Consider the following 21,777-nt stretch of genomic DNA (forward strand, 5'->3'; position numbering starts at 1 on the left):
CAAAAGTTTTTTTTCTCTTAATTAATTGGCCTCTCAGAGTTGGTAAGACAACTCCCACCTGTTTATGCTCTCTGTATGTGTGTATATATATCTCCTCAATATATGTTCCATTCTATATGCATCCGAAGAAGTGGGCTGTAGTCCACGAAAGCTTATGCTCTAATAAATTTGTTAGTCTCTAAGGTGCCACAAGTACTCCTGTTCTTCTTTTTGCGGATACAGACTAACACGGCTGTTACTCTGAAACCTGAGAAAATGATGGAATTTTAACAATAATATAGAGAAAAATCACGATTTTTGTTAATTGGCTTCCTTAGCCGGGAAGCAGATTCGAGATTTTTGTATATTTTCCCTGACAGAGATTGAGTGTTTTAGTTTATCTGATCACCAAACTCTGGTGAACGAAACAGCGTCACCAGGCGAACATAACACACGGGTTATTAGTGCTAGAGGACCAGAGAGAGGCGGGGATAGAACCAGGTTGATTCGGTTGCGTCAGACGCTGGGGTATAACTACCCCTCGGGCTGCAGCAGCAGTGCCTGGCTTTCAATCTGCTGCAGCGTGAGGTGCAGGCGGCGCCGTAGCAAGTAGAGAACAACTATCAAAACTAGAAAACGCGGCGCCTCTTGTATCTACCCAGATGAACACAGATCAGCCGGCTGCCCCTTCCCAGGCGCCAGCCAGCAAGAGAACGAAGCGGAAGAAGAGGAAGGCGGTACGGATAACTCGAAAAGACCGCGAAGGTTTTGCCCATTTCATTCTCCAGACCGTGGATTTCTCCCAGCACTCCGGGGAGGTCTCCCTGGGCGTCATCAGGAAAGAGCTGGCGGCGGCGAGGATCGATGTTAAGAAGAACAAAGCCCGTATCAAAGCGGGGCTTGGGAAGCTGGTCGCCACGAATGTCTTGCTTAAGGTCCCGGGTTCCTACAAGCTCATCGCAGAAGCGAAGCTACCCCCTCCGCTGGTGAAGAAGGACAAATCGCCAAAAAAGCAGGGGGCTGAGAAAATCAAGAGGGGGGAAAAAAAAGCAGCGAAGAAGAAAGGAGAGGCTCTTGTGGATAAGGAAGAGGGAACTGGAGAAACTGTCGCTTCTGTATCCTTTATGCAGTGGGAAACATCTCTCGAGGGGAAGCCCTAAAAGGCATAATTCTACTGACTCATTCTACCGAAAAAAAATCAATCAATCCAAAGGCTCTTTTAAGAGCCACCCCCAAAAACTTTCCCTAAAAGAGCGTTAGCACAAATGTACCTTTAAAAAAACATTGTTTCTGTATTTGTCTAGGACCAGATCCTAGGCGTTAGGGAAGGTGAAAACTATATAAACGTGGGTCAGTTGCCTTCTTTACCAAATAAAAAACAACAACAAAATAAAGTCAACCCCCCTTTATTTTAAGTCAATTAATTCAATGGCAGGATCTAACTAATCTTGAAGGCTCCCTGCCTTGTCCTCCTGTTGTTGGTTTTCCTGACCTGCCTACCATAAAATGCATTCATCAACTGTAGCGCTGCCGGTTGCTTTCTATTCTAGGAATACATACAACACACACAACCCTCCCTAATCTCTAAAAAAAAGCCGCGTTACAAAATATAGCACCAGGGAGCAAAGACATTCGCTCTTTTGATGAACGCTGGGGATGGTTCTGAAAAGAACCGTTTTGTTTTCGTTTTTCGCTCCTGGCCTGAGCCGTCACTCCAGAAGGAAGGTGCCCTTAATAATATATTCTAAGATTTGCTTCCTGCGCGTTGCCACCGTCCCCCTGATTTTGCCCGGGCTCCCGCTGACCCTCTTGGGCCGTGCAGCAGCCGGTTTGATTTCCCCGCTGGGGTCATTTGGCCCTGGGGCAGCGGTTCCTGTCTTCGCCGAGCTCTGGCGCCTCTTGGCCGCGGCTGTTCCCCTCTTTTCTGCTTTCGGGGCGCCGCCTCCCTGCTGGAGCCTGAAAGAGCCCGAGGCGCCGCTGCCGCTGACCCGACGCAGGGCCCCTTGGCTCAGGAGATAACGGAGCACAGCCTTGATGCGGCCCTTGTTCTTCCGCACGTCGTATCCCTCGCCCTTCAGCGTCTTCTTGATGGCGGCGAGAGAGGCGCCTCTGCCGGCGGCGGGGACAGCAGCAGCCCGGAGAATGACCTGGCTGAGAGTCGGTTTCCTCCTTCTCTTGCGCCGGGGATTCTCCCGAGCCGCGCGGGAGGCCGCAAAAGCCGCGGGGAGAGAAACTGAACCGGGCATGTCCCTGCGACCCAATCCCAGCTGCTGCCACCCAGACCCGCACGTGGGGCCGCCGCCCTGACACTGAGCCCGGCGGCCGCCGCTCGAGGCCAGATAGAGAGCAGAGCCCGACGCAACCGAATCAATCCCCCGCTTTACTCCTGCCCCAGCGCCTCCCCCCAGCCTGTGTTTCTTCCGCCCCACTCATGTTGCCCCCAAAAAAGCACCAGCCCCGATTTGCACAATCCTTTCACCCTCCCCGCTCCGGGGCACTGAGCTAGTTCCCCCGCTGGCGTTGTCCGAAATATTTATGAGTTGCTGTCTGGGATAGGTCACAAAACTGGGCTATGTAACTACATGACAAATGTGTTTGGCTGAGGATTACAAACATTAAGCAATACATTCACCTGCCAAAAAAATTACATAAAGCCCTGCAGCAGTGAGATCCTTTATGACTGTGCTCTTAATTCTCCTGTAACTCTGCATCCTTTTGTCCTTGTAGACTTTTAAAGAAAGAGCTTCAAAGTCACAAATAACAATTAGGCCTAACTGGAATAGCCTAATTCTAATGAAGACTCCCAACTCTGAGTTTAACGGCCATGAAAATCTCCCGTTTATGTATCTGAACTTTTCTCATTTAAGGAACAAATTTTCAGAAATGTGCAAATGAACATATCCCATATACATAGATACCCAGTGGAGCTGTATACTTCTTAGCTGGCCACATACTGAGACAAATTCTTATTTTGTTGTATGCACACACTATGGAATTATATGCATTGTAAACCGGTGGAATATGCATTACCTGTAATCAGTGCTCCCTTTGGAGTGTTTTCTATCATGAAGATCATATAGATCAACGAAGGAAATCAAATGTGGGTAAAATTTAAAGGAAATCCCCGTAGCTAACAATAGTTAGCTAGAATGAAGAGTAGGGCTAATGTATTATCAGAAGTTTCTTCCTATCTATGTCAGGGAGAATTTGCTATGCCTGTTCCTATAAAGGTGATAGGAAGGCAAAAACAGACACAGCCTTAGTTCTTGATACTACATTCAGTGTTAGTTACTACTGTTGCTGGGTTGTGCTTTCTCACACAAAAACACAGCCTCAATGTTGGGCAAGACCCCACAAGAGCGTGTTCAGCTCTTCAGTCTGTGTAGACAGCAAACTACGGATGGTGCAGAACAATTTGGCTCGTCTCACTTTCCCAGAACTCATTCTCAGATACTTCAGCACAACAACTAAATTATCTAAAGGCAACATTTCTACTACAGCTCGTGTAGTAGCTTATACAGCCTACCCACAGGAAACCGTAGCCCCACCCTACTGAACAAGACTTCACCTAGGCAACTTCCTTTCCTCACAAGCAGCCTTACATCCCCCTATTAACAGAACACCTTTCTTCTCTCAACAAAACAGAATGGTTGAGCGACTTTTGTTATAACCTTAGAGCTGAGCAGTTCCTCCATTCTGATTGGCTAGTAGGAGTCCAGCTCCCCTGAGCCAATGAGAATGAGGATCCTAAATGAACCAGTGAGAGAGCCCCTTTTCTTTCTCTCTTTTTTTCCCTCCTAAAACTGTCATGCTCTACCATCAACACAAATGGTCATACTGGGTCCATCTAGCTCAATATCCTGTCTTCTGAAGTGGCCAATGCCAGATGCTTCAGAAGGAATGGACAGAACAAGGCAATTACCTAGTGATCTATCCCGTCTTCCAGTCCCAGCAGCTGGGATGGGATGGATCCCTGATGATCTTGACTGATAAATTCACCTGCTCTATTTAAAAACAATTCCTTCCCACTCCACAAAATCATCTATTGAATTCCTTCATAGGTTGATTTGTTCATTCATCCCTGTTCCTTTTTCTGTCAGAGGTAAGGCTGGGAATTTTAACATTCGTTAAGAGAAAAATATCAAATACTGCTCCAGTCTGAGTGTAGAGCTGGAGATGTGTGCGAGGCTTTGGTGGTTTTATTTTCACTTTCTCTCTCCCCCCACACCCCCTCAGCAGGAGGTTCATTCCTTAACACCAACGCCAGGGAATGAAACACCCTCCCGATCTGGACAAGATGTCTGTTGTGGAATGACAGGAGGCCTCGTGTGCTCGAAACTCAGGTTCTCGGTGCTGGAGAGACACACTTTGGAGGAGAGCCTAGAGCTGCGGCAGCAGGAGGGACGGGAGGTTGATTCGGTTGCGTCGGGGTCCCGGCTATAATTAGCCGCGGGCAGCAGCCCTGGCTTCCAGTCGGCGGCGTGAGCGGCGAGAGCAGCGACTGGGGGACAGACTGCGCCGCAGGCGCCTAGAGCAGTGCTGGTGGCTGCAGAAGCGGCGCCCCCTTTAGGCCGAGATGAATACAGCGCAAACGGCAGCTGAAGCTCCAGCCGCAGCTCCAGCTCCAGCCAGCCAAAGGAAAAAGAAGAGAAGGAAGAAGAAGCCGCCTCGAAGACAGCGGCCGGCTTTTGCCCAGCTCATCCTGTGGAGCGTGGATTTCTCCAAGAGCCGCAAGGGCTTCTCCCTGGTGGCCATCGAGAAGGAGCTGGCGGCGACGGGAGTCGACGTCCAGAGGAACAAAAGCCGCATCAAAGCGGCGCTCAAGAAGCTGGTCACCAACAACATCCTGTGCAAGGTGCCTGGAGTGACTGGGGCTCCCGGCTCCTACAAGCTCTGCAAAGAACCAGGGGTCGGCAAAACGCAGCTCGTTCTGCAGCTGCCCAAGACCAAGGAGGCCAAGAAGCCGGCAAAGCAGAAGAGACAGGCAGATAAAAAGCCGCTTGCCAACAAGGAGGCTAAAAAGATCGAGAAGAAAAACAAAGGGACGGGGACAAAGCCCCCCGGGAAGATAAGGAACGTGGCCGAAGGCAAAGGAGCTGGCAAGACTTCTGCGGCTTCCTCTGCTCGCGGGGCAATGGCTCCCCAGCGGAAATCTTAACAGACCTATTGATTCACCGCAACGAAACAACGGCTCTTTTAAGAGCCACCCCAAACCATGTCCAGGAGAGCTTTAAGCACGAATGCCCTGATGTCTCCCTTACACTGCATCCCTAGCTCTGGCAAATCTCCCTTTGATTTCAACGGAAAACAGTGGGTGCGCTGGGGAAACCAGAAATAGGCTTTTTAGGTCTTCCCCCTCCCCTTTAGAAAGAGGCGAGATATGCGGGCTGGTTTACTATATTATTTAAATATGACGAGCCTCTGTCACTGCCTGACGGGAACGAGTGTGAAAAATCAGTGACCAGAAACTATAGGAGTTTGTGTGTATCGAACTATGAACATTTTAAACCCCAGAATTATTCCCAACTTTATCTCAGAATGTGATGTGACAGGTGGAGGAAACGTACAAGTAATCTGGAAACAACCTAAATCCCCACGTTCTGTGCATTCTGGTATTGCCCATAATGCAGTCATGGTAGGATGCTCGAACGGTTTCCGTGACTACCCGTGGTTGGGGAGGGGTTCAAGGACGGGACAGGACTGCCCTGTTTCTGCCTCAGCTGCACTCCCGCCTGAAGCCAGGGCTGACTGGGGTGGAGGGCCAAGATTCCTGCAAAGATAAAGGGCACCACCATCAAGGGCAGATTGGAATATGTACATGCGGGGGGGAGCAGGGACGGTAGGTAGGTAGGTGGCCCCGTCTTATAAAAACTCCAGTTGAAGACTTAGGAGGAATTCGACTTCTAAAGAGACTTTCACAACACAAAGGACCTGCTCCCCCCTCAGATAAACGTCACGCCTGCTGCCGCCCCCACCTGATAAACCAGCGATCTCGAGCAGCAGGAGCCGCCAACCGCTCCGTATATTTCTGAGCGCGGTTGGTTTTCCCTCAGCTGGAAAGGCAGCGAGTGGATCTTGCCCCACGGTTCCTGGTATATTTCCGAGCTGTCTGCACCTGAAATGTAGATTTACAAGTAGGTTGCCGCTTAGTTAGCATCACTCCACGGCCATCCCCAGGCTCCTGCGACAGCTTCGCAGAAGACAGTGCCTGGTTTGCTGCCTGAAAGGGACAGTGACAGCAGGCTGCAATTGTGTGAGGAAAACCACCATTTCAGACTGAAATTTTATCAGCGGATTTTGTTAATATATTGCTGGGAAGTGGTAAAGAGAAACAGCCGGGTGGCTTCAGGTTTATTTTGGGGAAGATAAAAAGTTGTTTAGTTTATACCTTGTTCCTTCCACATCCCCTTTCTGTTCGGATTGTGGTGTTTTTGCTTCGTTATAGCTTTGGGGCGGCTGTTTTTCCAGTCTTCGGGAAATGAAGACTCCTTGGTATCCAAGTCCTTTGCGAATGAAAACGCTTCAACAGTTTGCCCAATATTCATCAATACAAGTTAAAGTTTCTACAAAAAAATTCTCTGGCTGCGTTTGATACCCGTATTTCAATATAAAAGGCGAGGTTATTTAGGGATTAGAGTATCTGCTATGCAAAGAATTTATTAGCAGGTAAACCGCATTTTATAAGCCAAACCTAACTTCCACAAATAATTCTTGTTTATGTGGCTATGTTAAAAAACAACCTTTTCACCGGTTTTCTTTTACCAATATTGCTTTTATCAATTTTATAGAATCAGGAATGATGAACATTTTAACTGATGACATCTCAATCCGTAACTAATCTGATTAGACTAATTTCCCTTACTATGAGCAGCTCTTTTATGGTAAAAAGTGGGTGGCCCTTAAAAGGGCCTTTGGGTCTTAATTCGGTGGATGGTTTCACCTTAGCACAGGTATAGGACGCAAGGCTTTACTTAGAGCTGGTATATTTGGTGACAGCCTTAGTGCCTTCCGACACAGCATGCTTCGCCAACTCTCCAGGCAAGAGCAGGCGCACCGCGGTCTGGATCTCTCTGGAGCTGATAGTCGATCTCTTGTTGTATAAAGCCAAGCGGGACGCCTCTGAGGCGATGCGCTCGAAGAGATCGCTCACGAAGGAATTCATAATACTCATGGCCTTAGAAGAAATGCCCGTGTCCGGATGGACCTGCTTCAACACCTTGTAGACATAAATCGAGTAAGACTCTTTGCGGCTCCTCTTGCGCTTCTTATCGGCTTTCTTCGCACCCTCCGCGATCAGCTTCTTCCCACCTTTCTTCGGCACACGCGCAGACATCCTCACCCACTTCTCCGCTTCTGACCAACATAAAAAGACGCTAGCTGTCTAGAAGTTCCTCTTTATATAGACTGGGTGCCGACCTGAATGAAGACTGAAAGGTCTTCGGTCCTCCCCTCCCCTAGAAACCACTCCTCGTTCGCGCGTCTAGTCTGATAGCTTGAACAGGACGGCTCCCTTTATTCATCTTCTGCTATTGAGAAGGTGGCATAAATGATAGGCTCTAGTGTTGTCCCAAACTTTCTTCTTAGATTAGCCCACTCTTAACAAAGCAGTTTGATCCTCTATGATTCCAACAAAGGTGTGTAAAAGTCAGAAAATATTTACAATTTAAATTTCCATTGGAGAATGGCTAGCATGTTGAAAGTTATCTTGTTTTCCTGTATTTTTAAAATCATTTTATTTCCCCTTTTTATACGTGAATCATAGATGTAACAAGAACCAGTTCAGTGCACTTCTGATCACTGGTCTTTTGACTCTTGGTACACAGTTTCACGTTGACAGAAAATAGACATTTTGATCAGCACTTGCCATGTGCACAAAAGAGCCATGTGGCTTCTTTTGCAGGGGTCAAAGAATGGATTTTTTTTTTAACTTTTGTTACTGCTATCCCTTATTAAACAATTAACTTGTTTGGGAGAAAATCATTTAATCTAATCTCTCTCTATGTGTCTGAAGTTAAGTTTCTAAATCTATTCCTAGGTGTCTGAAAAGGTGTCCTGATTCTAAAACCACTATCCACCCAGCAGCTACTCCGGAGGTAAATAGATGCTGCTGATAACTTAGAACTTTTTCTAAGGGAGGGGGAAGCCTACACATTTTTGGAGTTTACTTATGTACTTAAGACTTTAACTCTAGGTACCCAGGTTTCAAAACCTTTGACCAGAGAGAGCCCCTGTTGTTTTCTGTTTTCTTTTCTGGATACTATACTTCCCCCCTTCCCTCATTTTCCCAGATTTTTGACTTGACAACAGACTTTGTTGGAAGAAGTTTTAACTTAAACAATTAAAACGATTTAAATATGGCGGTCTTATGTTTAAATCATTGAGACTATACTAGCATATAGCTAGAGAAGATCAACCTCTCTATGAAGCTGTAGGTTGGTTGCTCTGCCTGATAACGATTCCCTTGGCATGGATAGCACACAAGAGCTGTCTGCTTCCTTCTTGCCCCTTCACTCCCTGGGTGCAAAATTCTCCCAAAAAGGAGATTCTGCTGCTGCTGGGTGGAACAAATATAGGCACATGCCCGGGTGACTGAAAGGCTGTGTGCATATAGAGCAGTATATACGGAAGAAAAAGAGGTCTGGCGACAATACGGTATGTTTCCAGCCAGGTCCAGCAGGGGAGCAGCAAAGACCTGTTGGGGTCGCTTTCAGCTCGGCTAGTTTTCCATCAGGTCTCCCCAATATGAAATTAGTGGTTGGAGGGAGAATGAGATTCCAGGCCAGGGACTGCTGCTAAGAGGGGGCTGGCCAGAGTGGGTGTGTGTGGGGGGTCTCATCAACTCCTTTCACCTCTCCACACCTATACAACCAGTCTCTCTCTGGGTTGCTTCATTTGAGATACCATGGAAGTGTTTCCACATGGAAAATTTTCTGTTTCCATATTTTGGTTTTCAGGCATTTGATTTTTCAATTTTTTTGGGGGGGGCAAAACCCAATTTTCAGTCAAGAAACCCAGTTTTGATAGAAAAATTTCAATCTACTTTTAAGGGAATACCTTAACCACATTTTTAAAAACATCACCATAAACTTGGGCCAGGCAGACAGCATGAAATCTTATAGATAACCTGTGCTCCTCCACCAATCCTTTGCTGTATCGACTTGTCTCTAAGATGTTTATTGAGATTGTAAATTTTGAGAAGCAGAGGCTGTCTTTTCCTGACGTGTTTGTACTAACACATTGGGGCTCTAGTTGGGATGGTCAAAACAATTTCCTACAAAACTTTTTTTTATATATTATTTTCAATATCTGAATTTGTCTAATTTAACTGAAAAAAAAATCTATTTCCAATCAGGAAACTGAAACAAAAAAAATTAGACAAAAACATTTTTTAAAATTGTTGCTAAACTTTTGGTTTATTTGTTTTTTGTTTTTCAGCAGTTTTTGGCTGAGAATTTTTGGGTGCTGAGAAACAAAACAAAAAGAAAAATATGGGGGGAGATGGGAGATAAAAAGCCAACGTTTTCCATGTGGATTTTTTATGTGATCTAGCCCTTGGGACTTCTATGAGCTATTGCAATATACAGAATTATAATATACTAATTTTGTCTCTTTCACCTGTTCCAGCCACCAGATGCTTAGCCACCTAACCTGGAGAAAGAAATGATTACAACTATGGGACCATATAAAAGGGTAAGTTCCCATGTGGAACTTTTTCTTCCAATCCCCCTCAAAACCCCCCCCCAAATCCTTTAATTACCTTCCAGCTAAAGCTGCTATGTTCATATCAAAATAAGACCCACCACAAAAATACAAATAGAAACATTACCAGCTAAGGAAATCACAAGCTACGGTCACACAAATAGCCATTTCTCTCTCTCGCTCTCTCTCTCACACACACACACACACACACACACACACACACACACACACACACACACACACACACACNACACACACACACACACACACACACACACACACACACACACACACACATTGAATAGAAACTCTCTATATTGAATAGAAACAGCACCCGAAGCACCTTAACTCTGACGCTCTAGTTCCAGTAGACACTGACGTTTTAAATACCAGCATTCAGAGAAATGGGCGCTGACCCTTTTCTCTTCAAGGCTACCACTTCCTTTCTCCTCCAGGGCTGGAGCAGCGTATCTAAAATGTGTCACTTCCCCTCTGGACTATAGAGGGCTCTATATCCCCGCTCACAGGCACAGTCTCCTCAATTCTCCCTGTCTGTGTGCGGCTGGAGAGCTGGGCGTGACAGCAACACAGGGACTGAATATAGTGGCTTCCTCTTCGTCCCTTTCCTGCTCTGTCCCTGCTCTGAGAGCAGCCCCACCAGGGAAGTGGGGACGGAAGAGCAGCTTTTACAAAAGCTTCCACTGTAGGGAGCTGCACTTAAATTATGGAAATAGTGAGGTTTGAACCGGAGTCCTTCAACTCTAAACGCACCAGCCGCTACCACTGGGTACTAAAGGACTAGGCTTATTAATTGGTATAGTACATGGACCAGTAACTAGAGGGAGATGAAGACTCACTGTCTTAATATGAGTCACAAAATCGTTGCACAATGGCAGAGAAGGCAGCTCCTTGGCACCACCAAAAATTATGCAAACCTGGCACCCATGCCTACCACTCACTTTATTGGATCTCAATCATTTCCAACAAAGTTTCTGAGAGAGAGAGAAAAACAGAGCTCTAAACATGGGTATTTCCACACACTTTGAAATGAAAATAACTTGGAAATTTCATTTTTATGCAACTTCCCCACCCCCTCCCATTTTTCATCCAGTTCTAATCCCTGCAAGCTCCCTAAAACACAGGAAAAGACACTCCAAAGGAAGGAGATTCAGACTTATCCTTTGATGTCTCTCAGAGGACAATTGGTCCCTGCCCTTGAACTGGTAAAAGCTGCCAGGGAAAATATGTGGCACTAGGGACAGGAAAAACTAGCTGAGCTAGAGAGATGCAATTGTTCCTTCCAGATGAGGTATTGTTGCACTGCGAACTGGATCCTAGAAGGAAACTAGATGCCAATATGTTGCATCATCTTATAAACTGGGCCTAAGGCTGCTATCCCCAGTCAGCCATCCCGGTTTATTTGGCCTGTCTATGCAATACAGCCTCAGTCTTTAACAGGGTTTTCTGTAGGTTTTTAATGAGAATCACAACGTTCTTGAGATGATTTTTACTAGGGTTGGTCAAATATTTCCATCGAAACCTCTTTTCACTGGAAAATTGGGTTTTTGATTAAACTCATTGTGTGTGTGTGTGTGTGTGTGTGTGTGTGTGTGTGTGTGTGTGTGTGTGTGCTTTCCTAACAAATATTTAATTTTTTTTTTTTTTTTTTGGTCACTTGAAATCCTCACCCAAAATTTTTCCAGTTTTCAGCAATGCTGCTAGCCAAAAACCTGTGTGGTTTGGTGCATTTTTCAGCTGAAATGTTTTGCTGTCGGGTGAGTTTTCTGGTTTTCGGGGTGGGTTTTTTTTTGTTTTTTGTTTTTTTTTGTACAAAAAGGCAATATTCTCCACTCAAAACATAGGCAACCTCCCCCCTTTTTTGTGTGTGTCAAAATTAACCCAAGTGGAGGGGGAAGGGGAACAAACAAATAAAAAGCCACATTTCTTGACCAACTCTATTTTGTATCCTTCAGTGAATGATCCTTAGAATCATAGAATATCAGGGTTGGAAGGGATGTCAGGAGGTATCTAGTCCAACCCCCTGCTCAAAGCAGGACCAACACCAACTAAATCATCCCAGCCAGGGCTTTGTCAAGCCTGACCTTAAAAACCTCCAAGGAAGGAGATTCCATCACCTCCCTAGGTAACCCATTCCAGTGCTTCGCCACCCTCCTAATGAAATAGTGTTTCCTCATATCCAACCTAAACCTCCCCCACTTAGCTGCCCCTTCACAATCACTATTCTCTAGCTATACAATAGACCAGGGGTTCTCAAACTTCATTGCAGCATGACCCCCTTCTGACAACAAAAATGACTACAGGACTCCACGAGGGGGGCCAGAGCTTGAGCCTGTCCGAGCCCTACCACCCCAGGTGGGTGGTGGTGGGGGGACTGTAAAGATAAGGCCTTTTCCTGTAGCCAGATTGTTTGGCCTATAGCTATATCGTAAGGCTGAAAGCCTAAGGCCTTTGTCTGCAGCCAGATTAAAAGAGCAGCAACCATTAACTGAGAAGCAGGAAGTCACATCCTCACATTTCATCTAAATTAGATTAAAATAATGTAATACCAGGCTGTTAAGAAGGAGATCCTGTCCTAATGGCACCCACTATCACCAGATAAGGAAACAGATCTTAAAACGGTTAAAGAAGACTTAGTTTGATGGCATTCTGTCTGGTAAGAACAACTAGGAGTCCTTGGGGCACCTTAGAGACTAACAAATTTATTTGAGCATAAGCTTTCGTGGGCTAGAACCCAATTCATCAGATGCATGACATGGAAAATACAGGAGCAGGTATAAATATGTGAAAGGATGGGAGTTGCCTTACCAAGTGTGAGGTCAGTCTAACGAGAGAAATCAATTAACAGCAGGATACCAAGGGAGGAAAAATAATTTTTGAAGTGGTAATGAAAGTGGCCCTTTACAGACAGTTGACAAGAAGGTGTGAGTAACAATAGGGAGAAATTAGTAGTGAGGAAATTAGGTTGAGGTTTTGTAATGATTCAACCACTCCCAGTCTTTATTCAGGCCTAATCTGATGGTATCTAATTTGCAAATTAATTCCAGTTCTGCAACTTCATGTTCGAGTCTGTTTTTGAAGTTTTTTTTTGAAGAATTGCCACTTTTAGGTCCGTTATTGAATGACCAGAGAGATTGAAGTGTTCTCCTACTTGTTTTTGAATATTATGATTCCTGTCAGATTTGTGTCCATTTATTCTTTTGCGTAGAGACTGTCCAGTTTGGCCAATGTACATGGCAGAGGGGTATTGCTGGCACATGATGGCATATATCACATTGGTATATTTGCAGGTGAACGAGCCCCTGATGGTGTGGCTGATGTGGTTAGGTCCTATGATGGTGTCCCTTGAATAGATATGTGGACAGAGTTGGCACCGGGGTTTGTTGCAGGGTTTGGTTCCTGGGTTGGTGTTTTTGTTGTGTGGTGTGTAGTTGCTGGTGAATATTTGCTTCAGGTTGGGGGGCTGTCTGTAAGCGAAGACTGGCCTGTCTCCCAAGGTCTGTGAGAGTGAGGGATCATCCTTCAGGATAGGTTGTAGATCCTTGATGATGCGCTGGAGAGGTTTTAGTTGGGGGCTGTAGGTGACAGCTAGTGGCGTTCTGTTACTTTCTTTGTTGGACCTGTCTTATAGTAGGTGACTTCTGGGTACACTTCTGGCTCTGTCAATCTGTTTCCTCACTTCACCAGGTGGGTACTATAGTTTTAAGAATGCTTGATAGAGATCCTGTAGGTGTTTGTCTCTGTCTGAGGGATTGAAGCAAGAGGGATCGAAGCAAATGTGGTTGTATCTTAGAGCTTGGCAGGAGACCACTTATCAGTAGTTGTGGTTGGGAAATCCCCTTTTCTGTATTGTTTTGTCATTATGTTTCCCACTTCCCTATCGTTTGTCTGCATGATCTCTGTCCGGTCCCTTTGATTGTTTCTGTCTGCCGTATAATTAATTTTGCTAGGTGTAAATTAATTAAGGTTTTGGGTTAGGATTGGTTAGAGAATTTTGTTAGGCTTGGTTAGTAAAATTTTAGTAAAATGCTTGGTCGAGGTACAGCTAAGCAGGAATCAAGTTTCACTATAAAAACTGGGGTCCAAAGGAAGTTCTTTGGGGAACCAACTCCAGGACACAGCCCCAAAGATCAGAGCTGCCAGACCTCAACACTCGGCCAGTGACACTGTGCAGAAACTGGAGTCCCCCAGATGGACCTGATCCTGACCGGCCATCAAGAAAAGTTCATCTGCCTTATTGGGAGTGGTGAGCACTGTACATGTAGCACTGTATTCTGTTTTTGATAATTGTTAATAAATAGAGGTTACATGGGATATTACTGTGTAGGGCTCTTTCACTGGTAAAAGATCCCGTAAACCCGCAAAAGATTAATCTGGAGGCCCAGAGGGAATGGGTGTCTGCCCGGAGCCCACCAGGAATGAGTGTCTGCCTGGAGGGAATGGGTACTTAAATTGACACGGTTATGCCTTGAGCCCTAGGAACTGGGTAAAGGTGGGTGCCCCAGAGTGAGCAAGTGACAGAGAATTTTGTGCGAGTAACAAAGCCAAAGCCCCACCGCCCAAGGGCTTCAGTCTCAGGCAGGGGGCCTGTAACCTGAGCCCCGCCACCCAGGGCTGAAGCGCTCCGCTTGGGCTTTGGCTCTGGTACACAGCAAGTCTAAGCCAGCTCTGGCGACCCCACTAAACCGGGGTTGCGACCCACTTTGGGGTCCCGACCCACAGTTTGAGAAGCACTGTAATAGCGTGGAGATTTTCCTTACTAGGGACATTCTCTGTGGGGGTTGAGGGAAGCCTAGAGTCGTCTCTTGGGGTCAGTCTACACTACATCTGGATTTGCTACACGTGCATCATCACGAGCATGTCTTATGCTTGTGCCACCCCCCAGGTCCACAAGTGATGGAGCCAACATGGTAGCAACTGCACTCGCTTAGAGCACGTCTCCCTACCCTACATCAAGTCATTGTGCCATTTCACTGATAAGATCCAACACCTGTGATGGTCAGTGGAAAGGCTCACTGTTGATTTCAATGGGCCATCAACCTCTTGCTTCCAAGGGCAATGGCCAATGGGCCAAAGCAAGCAGCTTGCATTCCGATCTGCCAGGAGGGATTTCCTCAGGGTCAGACGCATCCCAGCGATAGCCCCATTGGCTGCCGAGGAGTTATGCCCCGGGCGAATGCGGCTTTTCCAGCTTCGGGGAGCGCACGCACTTTCATGATAATATCTAGCTCTGATGTCGCACTTTGCAAAGGAGGTTATTAGCATCATCGCTGTTTGACGTGTGTGGAAGCTGAGGCAGGAAGATCACCCGGAAGCAGAGCTGGGACTACAGCCCAGGTCTCCTGAGGCCCAGTCTAGTGTTCTCTCAACTAGCCCCTCCTGCCCCCCTCCCCCGCCTCACAGGGCCCTCTTGTTTGAGTCATCCAGAGTCTCTAACTCTGACCTACAGGCTGATTAAAACTGACACAATGCGATCAGCCAAAGACCATTCCTTGTTCAAGGCTCAGCTCATTTCTGTGATCGGCTGACCAGACAGCAAGTGCGAAAAATCGGGACAGAGGGTGGGGGTAATAGGAGCCTATATAAGAAAAAGCCCCAAATAATGACTGTCCCTGTAAAATTGGAACATCTGATCACCCTATTCTGTGAAGAGGAGATTGGAACTGAACTTCACAGCAGGAGCTCTGCCTTCTGTGAATCCAGGAAAATACTCCAACAGGAGGCTGTTTCATCCAGCTGTCTAGATTTGTGCATAGGCGTGGGATTTGGGGTGCAGGGGTTGCTGCAGCACCCCCAGGTTTTACGTGGGACTCCACTCCTGGATCCCCATGCGGGGTCCCAGCTGCTGGTCCCACAGCCGGGCTCCACTCCTGGCCCCACATGCGGGGTCCCAGCCCCATGCCTGGGGCTCCACTTCTGGCTCTCAGGCGGGGTCCTGGCTGCTGGCCCTGCTCCCGAGGCTCTGGTCCCAGTCCCGCACGCTGGCTCCCAGTCCCGTGCCTGGGGTCCCAGCTGTCGGCCCATGCCCGGGGTCCCACTGCCGGCCCCACGCCCGTCCTCAGCTGTGGCCCCATCCTTGGCCCCTTTAGCCCTTTCTGGGTTCCACCCTTCCAGTGGGCCCTGCTCTCAGCCCCAGCTCTGGGGATGGGGCACAGACAGGGGAAAGGGGGCTGGCTTTCAGCACCCCCACTATTAGATATATTCCAGCACCACTGGGATTGTGTATGAAATCTGGTGTTTACAAACCATGAGCACAAATCCTGCTAAGCCTGCATCACCCAGTGCTCAGAGGAACCAGGTAGAACCACCTCCTTCCCTGAGCACAGAGAGATCTTTCGCCAGAGAAACTTCAGCTCAAACATGCCTGCTGGGAATGCTGTCAAACAGGACATATATTTTATTTCGCAATCTGGGAGAGAGCTGGCAACAGAGAAGGTTTGTGAGGCTAGGTATATAAGCCGGTTGCAAACCAGCCCCCTTGAGAAGGCTGTCGGGGAGTTTCGGAGAAGTAGCTGCAGACCTTGTGCTTGCAGGTAAGGGATCTGGCGGGCTGTGTGTTTGGTCAACTTGTTACAGCTTTGTGAGGGGTCCTTTGACTCGGCTGTACGGCCTCTGATTGGAGCAGACGTTTGGTACATCTCTAACAGGGATTGCAATCCGTCTGCTCAGGATGGGTTTGTGAAATCTAGGAATGCTGTTTCCTGCTTTTTAACAAGAGTTAACTTTATTTTTGTCTTTTCTGGGAAGAGGGTCAAATACTAGAACTGCCTGGAAATTGGGATGTTTGTTTTCTCCACAGAAAATTTTGACTTAAAAGAAAGTGAAAACCTGATTTATTTTTCAGTTTTCAGACGCACACAAAAAGGAAAAAAATATTCAGCCAAAAGGTGCCAACACTTGAAAAAGTTTTCCCCAAAACTGCCAAAAAAAAAAAAAAAAATCCGCCCCAAACTGGCAAATTCTGATTTTTGTTCAGCTCAAAACTATGAAAAAATATATTTTTTCACGTAAATAATGGAAAAAAAACCCCTGCCTTAAAGAAGCAGCACATAAAGACAGTGGAAGCTCTGGGTTGTTAGCACCTCTGGAAATCAAGTTTTGTATGTCTGTGTGGACCGTGCCCACTTCAGTGTGTGTTGTGTGAAGAGCATCGGTTCCACCATTCAAATGAAAGCTGGGGTGGTTTGTTTTTCTTCTAGCCTGGCTGGTCTCAAGAAATCCCTTCTTGTGCCACCTACCCTCCTATTGAGAGGATCTGACTTTCCAGAGACTACTCAATAGAGTCATCTGGTCATGGCTTGAAAAATACCAACCCTTAAGTGCAGTTAGGGCTAATGGAAATCTACAGAAAATATTTTCCTCTGCTAAGTGCAGGGCGCAGGGGTGGCTGGTGACCCAGCCATTGGGAGAGGCTAACCCCCTGCCCCTCTCCTTGTGCACGAGGCTCCTCCCCTTCCGCCACCCCTCCCACTCCCTTTTGCTCCCCACCACTGCCCCTGGCCCCAGCGCCGGGCGGCCTGGGGATGAGACTCCAGCCCTGGTGTGCCAAGTGGCCAGTCTTGGAGCGCCGAGCAGCAGCGTCTCCTGGAGGCATGGCCCCCCGCACCAGCCACTCTGAGTCCCTGCGGGAGGCAGGCCAGCCAGCCTGGGCCAGGGCAGAGCACTGAGAACAGCAGGAGGGGGCCTGGCCTGGGGGCAGAGCATGGGCGGGGGCCACGCTAGGCTGTTTGGGGAGGCGCAGCCTCCACCTGCCTACGATACCTGCCGCCCGTAGCAGGGCGTGTTGTCCTGAAATGCCAGGTTGTGAAATAGAGAGACAGGGCGGGGAAGGTAACTCTCTATCTTTGATTGGAGCCACGGAGCACCCACGGAGTCAGCGCCTATGTCTAGGGCATGATCATAGGTGGTGGGTCTAATAGACCAGGAGAGACTAAGCCATGTCTGTGCTCCACCCCTTCCCCGAGGCCCCACCGCTGCCTGGTGAATCCCTCCTCTCCTCCACTCCACCCCCTCTCTGGAGGTCCCGGACGTGTCCCTCCTTTCCTCCACCCTTCCCCCACAAGACCCCCCGCCCACTGCTCCCCTCCACAGGGGAGAGGCTGGAGGAGAGGCAGGACATGGCAAGTGGTGGGGTGGGGGGTTGAGCGGTGCCTGGGTAGAGTGTGGGCAGGGCCGTGGGCGGAAGAGGTGGGACAGGGAGCTAGTCTTCCCCAAGGGAAGTTTCATCTGCCGCCCATAGGCAAGTTTGCTTCCTGCAACCCGTTTTCTAGGCTTTTGTCCAGTCTAGTGTCCACACTCCAAAGTAGGGATGGGCAAACTTTTTGGCCCGAGGGCCACATCAGGGTTGCGATGGGGCAGAACAGGAAACTGTATGGAAGGCCGGGTAGGGAAGGCTGTGCCTCCCAAAACAGCCTGGCCTCTGCCCCCTTCCACTCCCCGCCCCCTGACTGCCCCCCTCAGAACCCCCGACCCATCCAACCCCTCTTGCTCCTTGTCCCCTAACTGCCCCCTCCTGGGACCCCACCCCCTATCCAACCCCCCTGCTCCCTGTCCCCTGACTGCCCCGACCCCATCCACACTCCCACCCCCGACAGCCCCCTGGGACTCCCACCCCCTATCCAACTACCCTCTGCTCCTTGTCCCCTGACCACCCCCTCCCGGAACCCCCCGCCCCTAACTGCCCTCTGGGATCCAACCCCCTTATCCAACCCCCACCTGCTCCCTGTACCCTGACTGCCCTCCCAACCCCTATCTACATCCCTGCCCCCTGACAGGCCCCACAACAGGCCCCTCAGGATTCCCACTCCCAACCCTCCGTGTTCCCCTCCCCTGACCGCCCCCTCAGAACCTACGCCTCATCCAACCACCCCTCCTTCCTGACTGCTCCCCAGGACCCCCTGCTCCCTTACCCAAGCCCCCCAACCCCTTACCAGCAGCAGGAATTTGCAGCTGCCACACCTGGCCAGAGCCAGCTGTGCTCCCCACGCTGCCCAGCGGGAGCGGCGGGCCAGAGCGCTGGCGGCGCGGTGAGGCTGCGGGGAAGGGAGCACAGTAGGGGAGGAGCCGGGGACTAGGCTCCCCGGCCAGAAGCTCAGGGGCCGTAGTTTGCCCACGTTTGCTCCAAAGTGATGGAGCGCCCAATCCTGGCAGTTCTCTTGGGAGATGATTCCACAGCCTGATACTCTCCCGTCTCATGATCTAGAAGTTGTCCAATATTCAGCCTGAACTTGACCACGCTCACGTTCCTCCCTGTATCTTCCTCTGCAACCCCTTGTCTCACCCTTACTAATTCCTTTCCTGACGGCATCCCCCGTCACACTCAAGCTTACGCCAACCCTGCCACATTTGCACACCAAGGCAAAGACAAAAGATAAAGCCTTTGATATGTTAGGATTGAACAATCAGCTGAAGAGGCATTATTAATCTGTGGGTTTGGTTGGTTGATTTGTTTTTTATCTCTAGCGGTCAGAAGGGAAGTTTCAGGCGGAGATGACTCTTCCTGCTGATTCAAAATTCATCCGTGAGGCTTTCCCTCAGAGAAGTGAGCTTCTGGAGAAATTCAAAGGTAATCCATCCATCCTAACCCTGAGCCTAACACACTCCCCGGTGTGATGCTTTCTCACAGCCACTGGAGGTGCTGATGAGCTTCCTGGTGCACTCCAGCGACTGAGGAAGCTTTTGCATGGGTGGTGGATAGCATAAACTGGGGAAGGCTGTGCCTCCCCAAACCGCCTTGCATGGCCCATGCTCCTCCCTGAAGCCGGTGCATTGGGGCTGTGTGTGTGTGTGTGTGTGTGTGTGTGTGTGTGTGTGCGCGCGCGCTGTGGGCTCCAGTGGGTGAGGGGAGGCAGAAGAAGAGGGGTGGGGCCTTGGGCAGAGGGGAAGAGCCCCATGCTTTTAAATAGAGATGATTGGAAAATTTGCCCCCGCGCTGAAAAATGTGACCTTTCTTCAAAGCAAGCAAACAACCAACAACCTGGAAAGCAACATTTTTGGGCTGGGGGAAGGTGAAGGGAGAGTGAAAATGGAAGAAGTTTTGGCCAACAATGGAAAAAATAATCAATTTGGTCTGTTTTTTTGCACGGATGTGTGTTTAGTTTTTCAATGAAAAAACAGCAACTTAAAAAAAAAAATCAAGGAAAGCAGAACCTTTTCCTTTCATCAAACCCCACAATTGCCACTGGAACAGTTTCAGGGGAAGGAAGACTTTTGACCAGCCCCACCACTAGGGGGCTACAGGAGCGGATGCCCTTTCCCAGGTACGCTGGTGGTTGAGGAGTCTCCTAAAGCAATTCGTGGAGGATGACCGTTCCCAGGCACTCCCAGGTGGGATGCAGGTAGTGAGCACCCCAAATGCTGTGGCTGTTGAACCTAGATACATGAGGCACGCATGAAACTGGTTGCTAGCAATGTTGGCCAGATGCCCACGGAACTCACTCACCTCTAGATACTTGGAGCACTGCCAGGGATGGTCTATGGGAGAGAAGCCCAGTATCTGTAGATCTTTCTGACCCCATGTGCTGTACACAGCCAGATCTAATGCTCTGATTCTCTCTCTCTCTCCCCACCCGCAGCGGATGTGATTCTGGATCCTGACACCGCGAACCCTTGGCTCATTGTGTCTGCCGATGGGAAATCTGTGAGATCGGGAGAGAAACCACAACAGGACTTGCCTGAGAATCCCCACAGATTTGATCTTGCTCCCTGTGTACTGGGCTCCAAGGGGTTCACCTCAGGGAGACATTACTGGGAGGTGGAGTTTGGGGATCAGAGGGAGTGGGCCGTGGGGGTCGCCAGAGAGTCCGTGAAGAGAAAGGAATGGCTCACTCTTAGCCCCGAGAATGGGATCTGGTCTCAAGGGCGCTGGTGGCTTCGGAGGGGGGCATTCGGCTCCTCTGAGACCCCCCAACCTCATAGTGGGAGGCCTGGGAAGATCGGGGTTTGTCTGGATTACGAAGGGGATTGGGTGGCATTTTATGAAGATGACCATACGACTATGATATTGGCCTCCTTCAACGGGGAAAAAGTTTTCCCTTTCTTCTACTTGGGCGGAGGAGTCCACCTCACACTGATCCCCTGAGGTACAGGGGGAAACAACCCACTGGGACCCCCCCCCCGAAATGTGCCCTTCTCTCTAGCCATTTCCTGCACAGACTCCCCCGAGCCTCTGCGGCCTTGTCTACATGCAGGCTTTGCACCAGGGTCTGATTTAATTTGAACCTGGAGCAAACACCAGTCTGGATGATCTTAATTTGGCTTACGAGCAGCGTGGCTCAATTTTAAGCATTGCCAGCACATGTGGTTTTCTTGTGAGTGTCATGATATTTGGTGGGTTTTTTTCTTGTGATTCCATCAGGATCTGAGCTCTTATTAAATCAATCCATTAATATAATAATGATGGTAATTAATTAATTAACAATTCATAAAACAAACGGAATAAGAAGATTCATTCAATAGCTGGAAGAAATTTCCAGCCCTCCGAGTTGCAGAGGAAAGATTGAAAATGTGACTCCTAAAGGCTCCAACAAATTAAAATATCCCACATTTATTACTGTAAGCTCTTTGCATCAAGGGGTCATTTTCTAATCTGGGTCTGTACAGCACCTTGCACAACAGGGTCCTGATCCATGTATAGGTGCTACAACGATTTTTTTTAAAATCTCTTGATTTTTGAGGAGCCCTGACTCATCATGTTTGAACACGGGGGGTTGGCAAGACTGCCTTTCGCTTAAACTTGCTCCTAATTGACTTAAAAGGGATCATTTGTCTTGATTTAAGAGGGTCCATGCAGGCGTTTGAAGGGGTTTAGCTACATGCGGCTTTAATCCCAGCTTTCGTTAAACAGGTGCAGCGTTGCATGGAGACAAGCCCTCCAGGAATGTCTATGCCCCATTGTGGGTCATCCCAGCCCGGGTCAAGCGTCTCGGACTAGCGGGGCTTGCGTGAGGGCTCCAGAATGTGCTGCATAGAAGTTGCCGCTCAGGTCTGAAGCCTGGGGAGGGGGAGGGCTTCAGAGCCTGAGCCACAATTTCAAAGCTCTGTCCGCACAGCACCGTTCAGAGCGCTAGCACCAGCTCCATG

At 48.6% G+C, this 21,777-nt stretch overlaps 3 protein-coding genes across 4 annotated transcripts in view; 2 read left to right on the forward strand and 1 right to left on the reverse strand.

Moving 5' to 3' along the window:
- Positions 1 to 21,777, forward strand: part of LOC117887100 (zinc finger protein 208-like) — an 882,934-nt gene that overhangs the window by 717,782 nt on the left and 143,375 nt on the right. The gene's annotated exons all lie outside the window — the stretch shown is intronic.
- On the reverse strand, positions 6,915 to 10,106 carry LOC117887014 (histone H2B 7-like). Its single transcript, XM_034789248.1, has 3 exons — positions 10,022 to 10,106; positions 9,595 to 9,627; positions 6,915 to 7,332 (listed from the first exon to the last, which is right to left on the reverse strand). Exon 3 carries the CDS (start codon positions 7,310 to 7,312, stop codon positions 6,947 to 6,949), a length of 366 nt encoding a protein of 121 aa, XP_034645139.1. The 5' UTR covers positions 7,313 to 7,332; positions 9,595 to 9,627; positions 10,022 to 10,106; the 3' UTR covers positions 6,915 to 6,946.
- Positions 8,015 to 21,533, forward strand: LOC117887003 (thaicobrin-like). Of its 2 annotated transcripts, XM_034789234.1 has the most exons (4): positions 8,015 to 8,072; positions 9,604 to 9,669; positions 19,159 to 19,261; positions 20,271 to 21,533. In XM_034789234.1, exons 2-4 carry the CDS (start codon positions 9,640 to 9,642, stop codon positions 20,774 to 20,776), a joined length of 639 nt encoding a protein of 212 aa, XP_034645125.1. In that variant the 5' UTR covers positions 8,015 to 8,072; positions 9,604 to 9,639; the 3' UTR covers positions 20,777 to 21,533. The 2 variants fall into 2 exon arrangements, with proteins under 2 accessions (XP_034645125.1, XP_034645126.1); XM_034789235.1 differs by lacking the exons at positions 8,015 to 8,072; positions 9,604 to 9,669 and adding an exon at positions 16,185 to 16,229.

Source organism: Trachemys scripta, chromosome 14 (genome assembly GCF_013100865.1).
Source record: "Trachemys scripta elegans isolate TJP31775 chromosome 14, CAS_Tse_1.0, whole genome shotgun sequence".
Taxonomy (NCBI): domain Eukaryota; kingdom Metazoa; phylum Chordata; order Testudines; family Emydidae; genus Trachemys; species Trachemys scripta.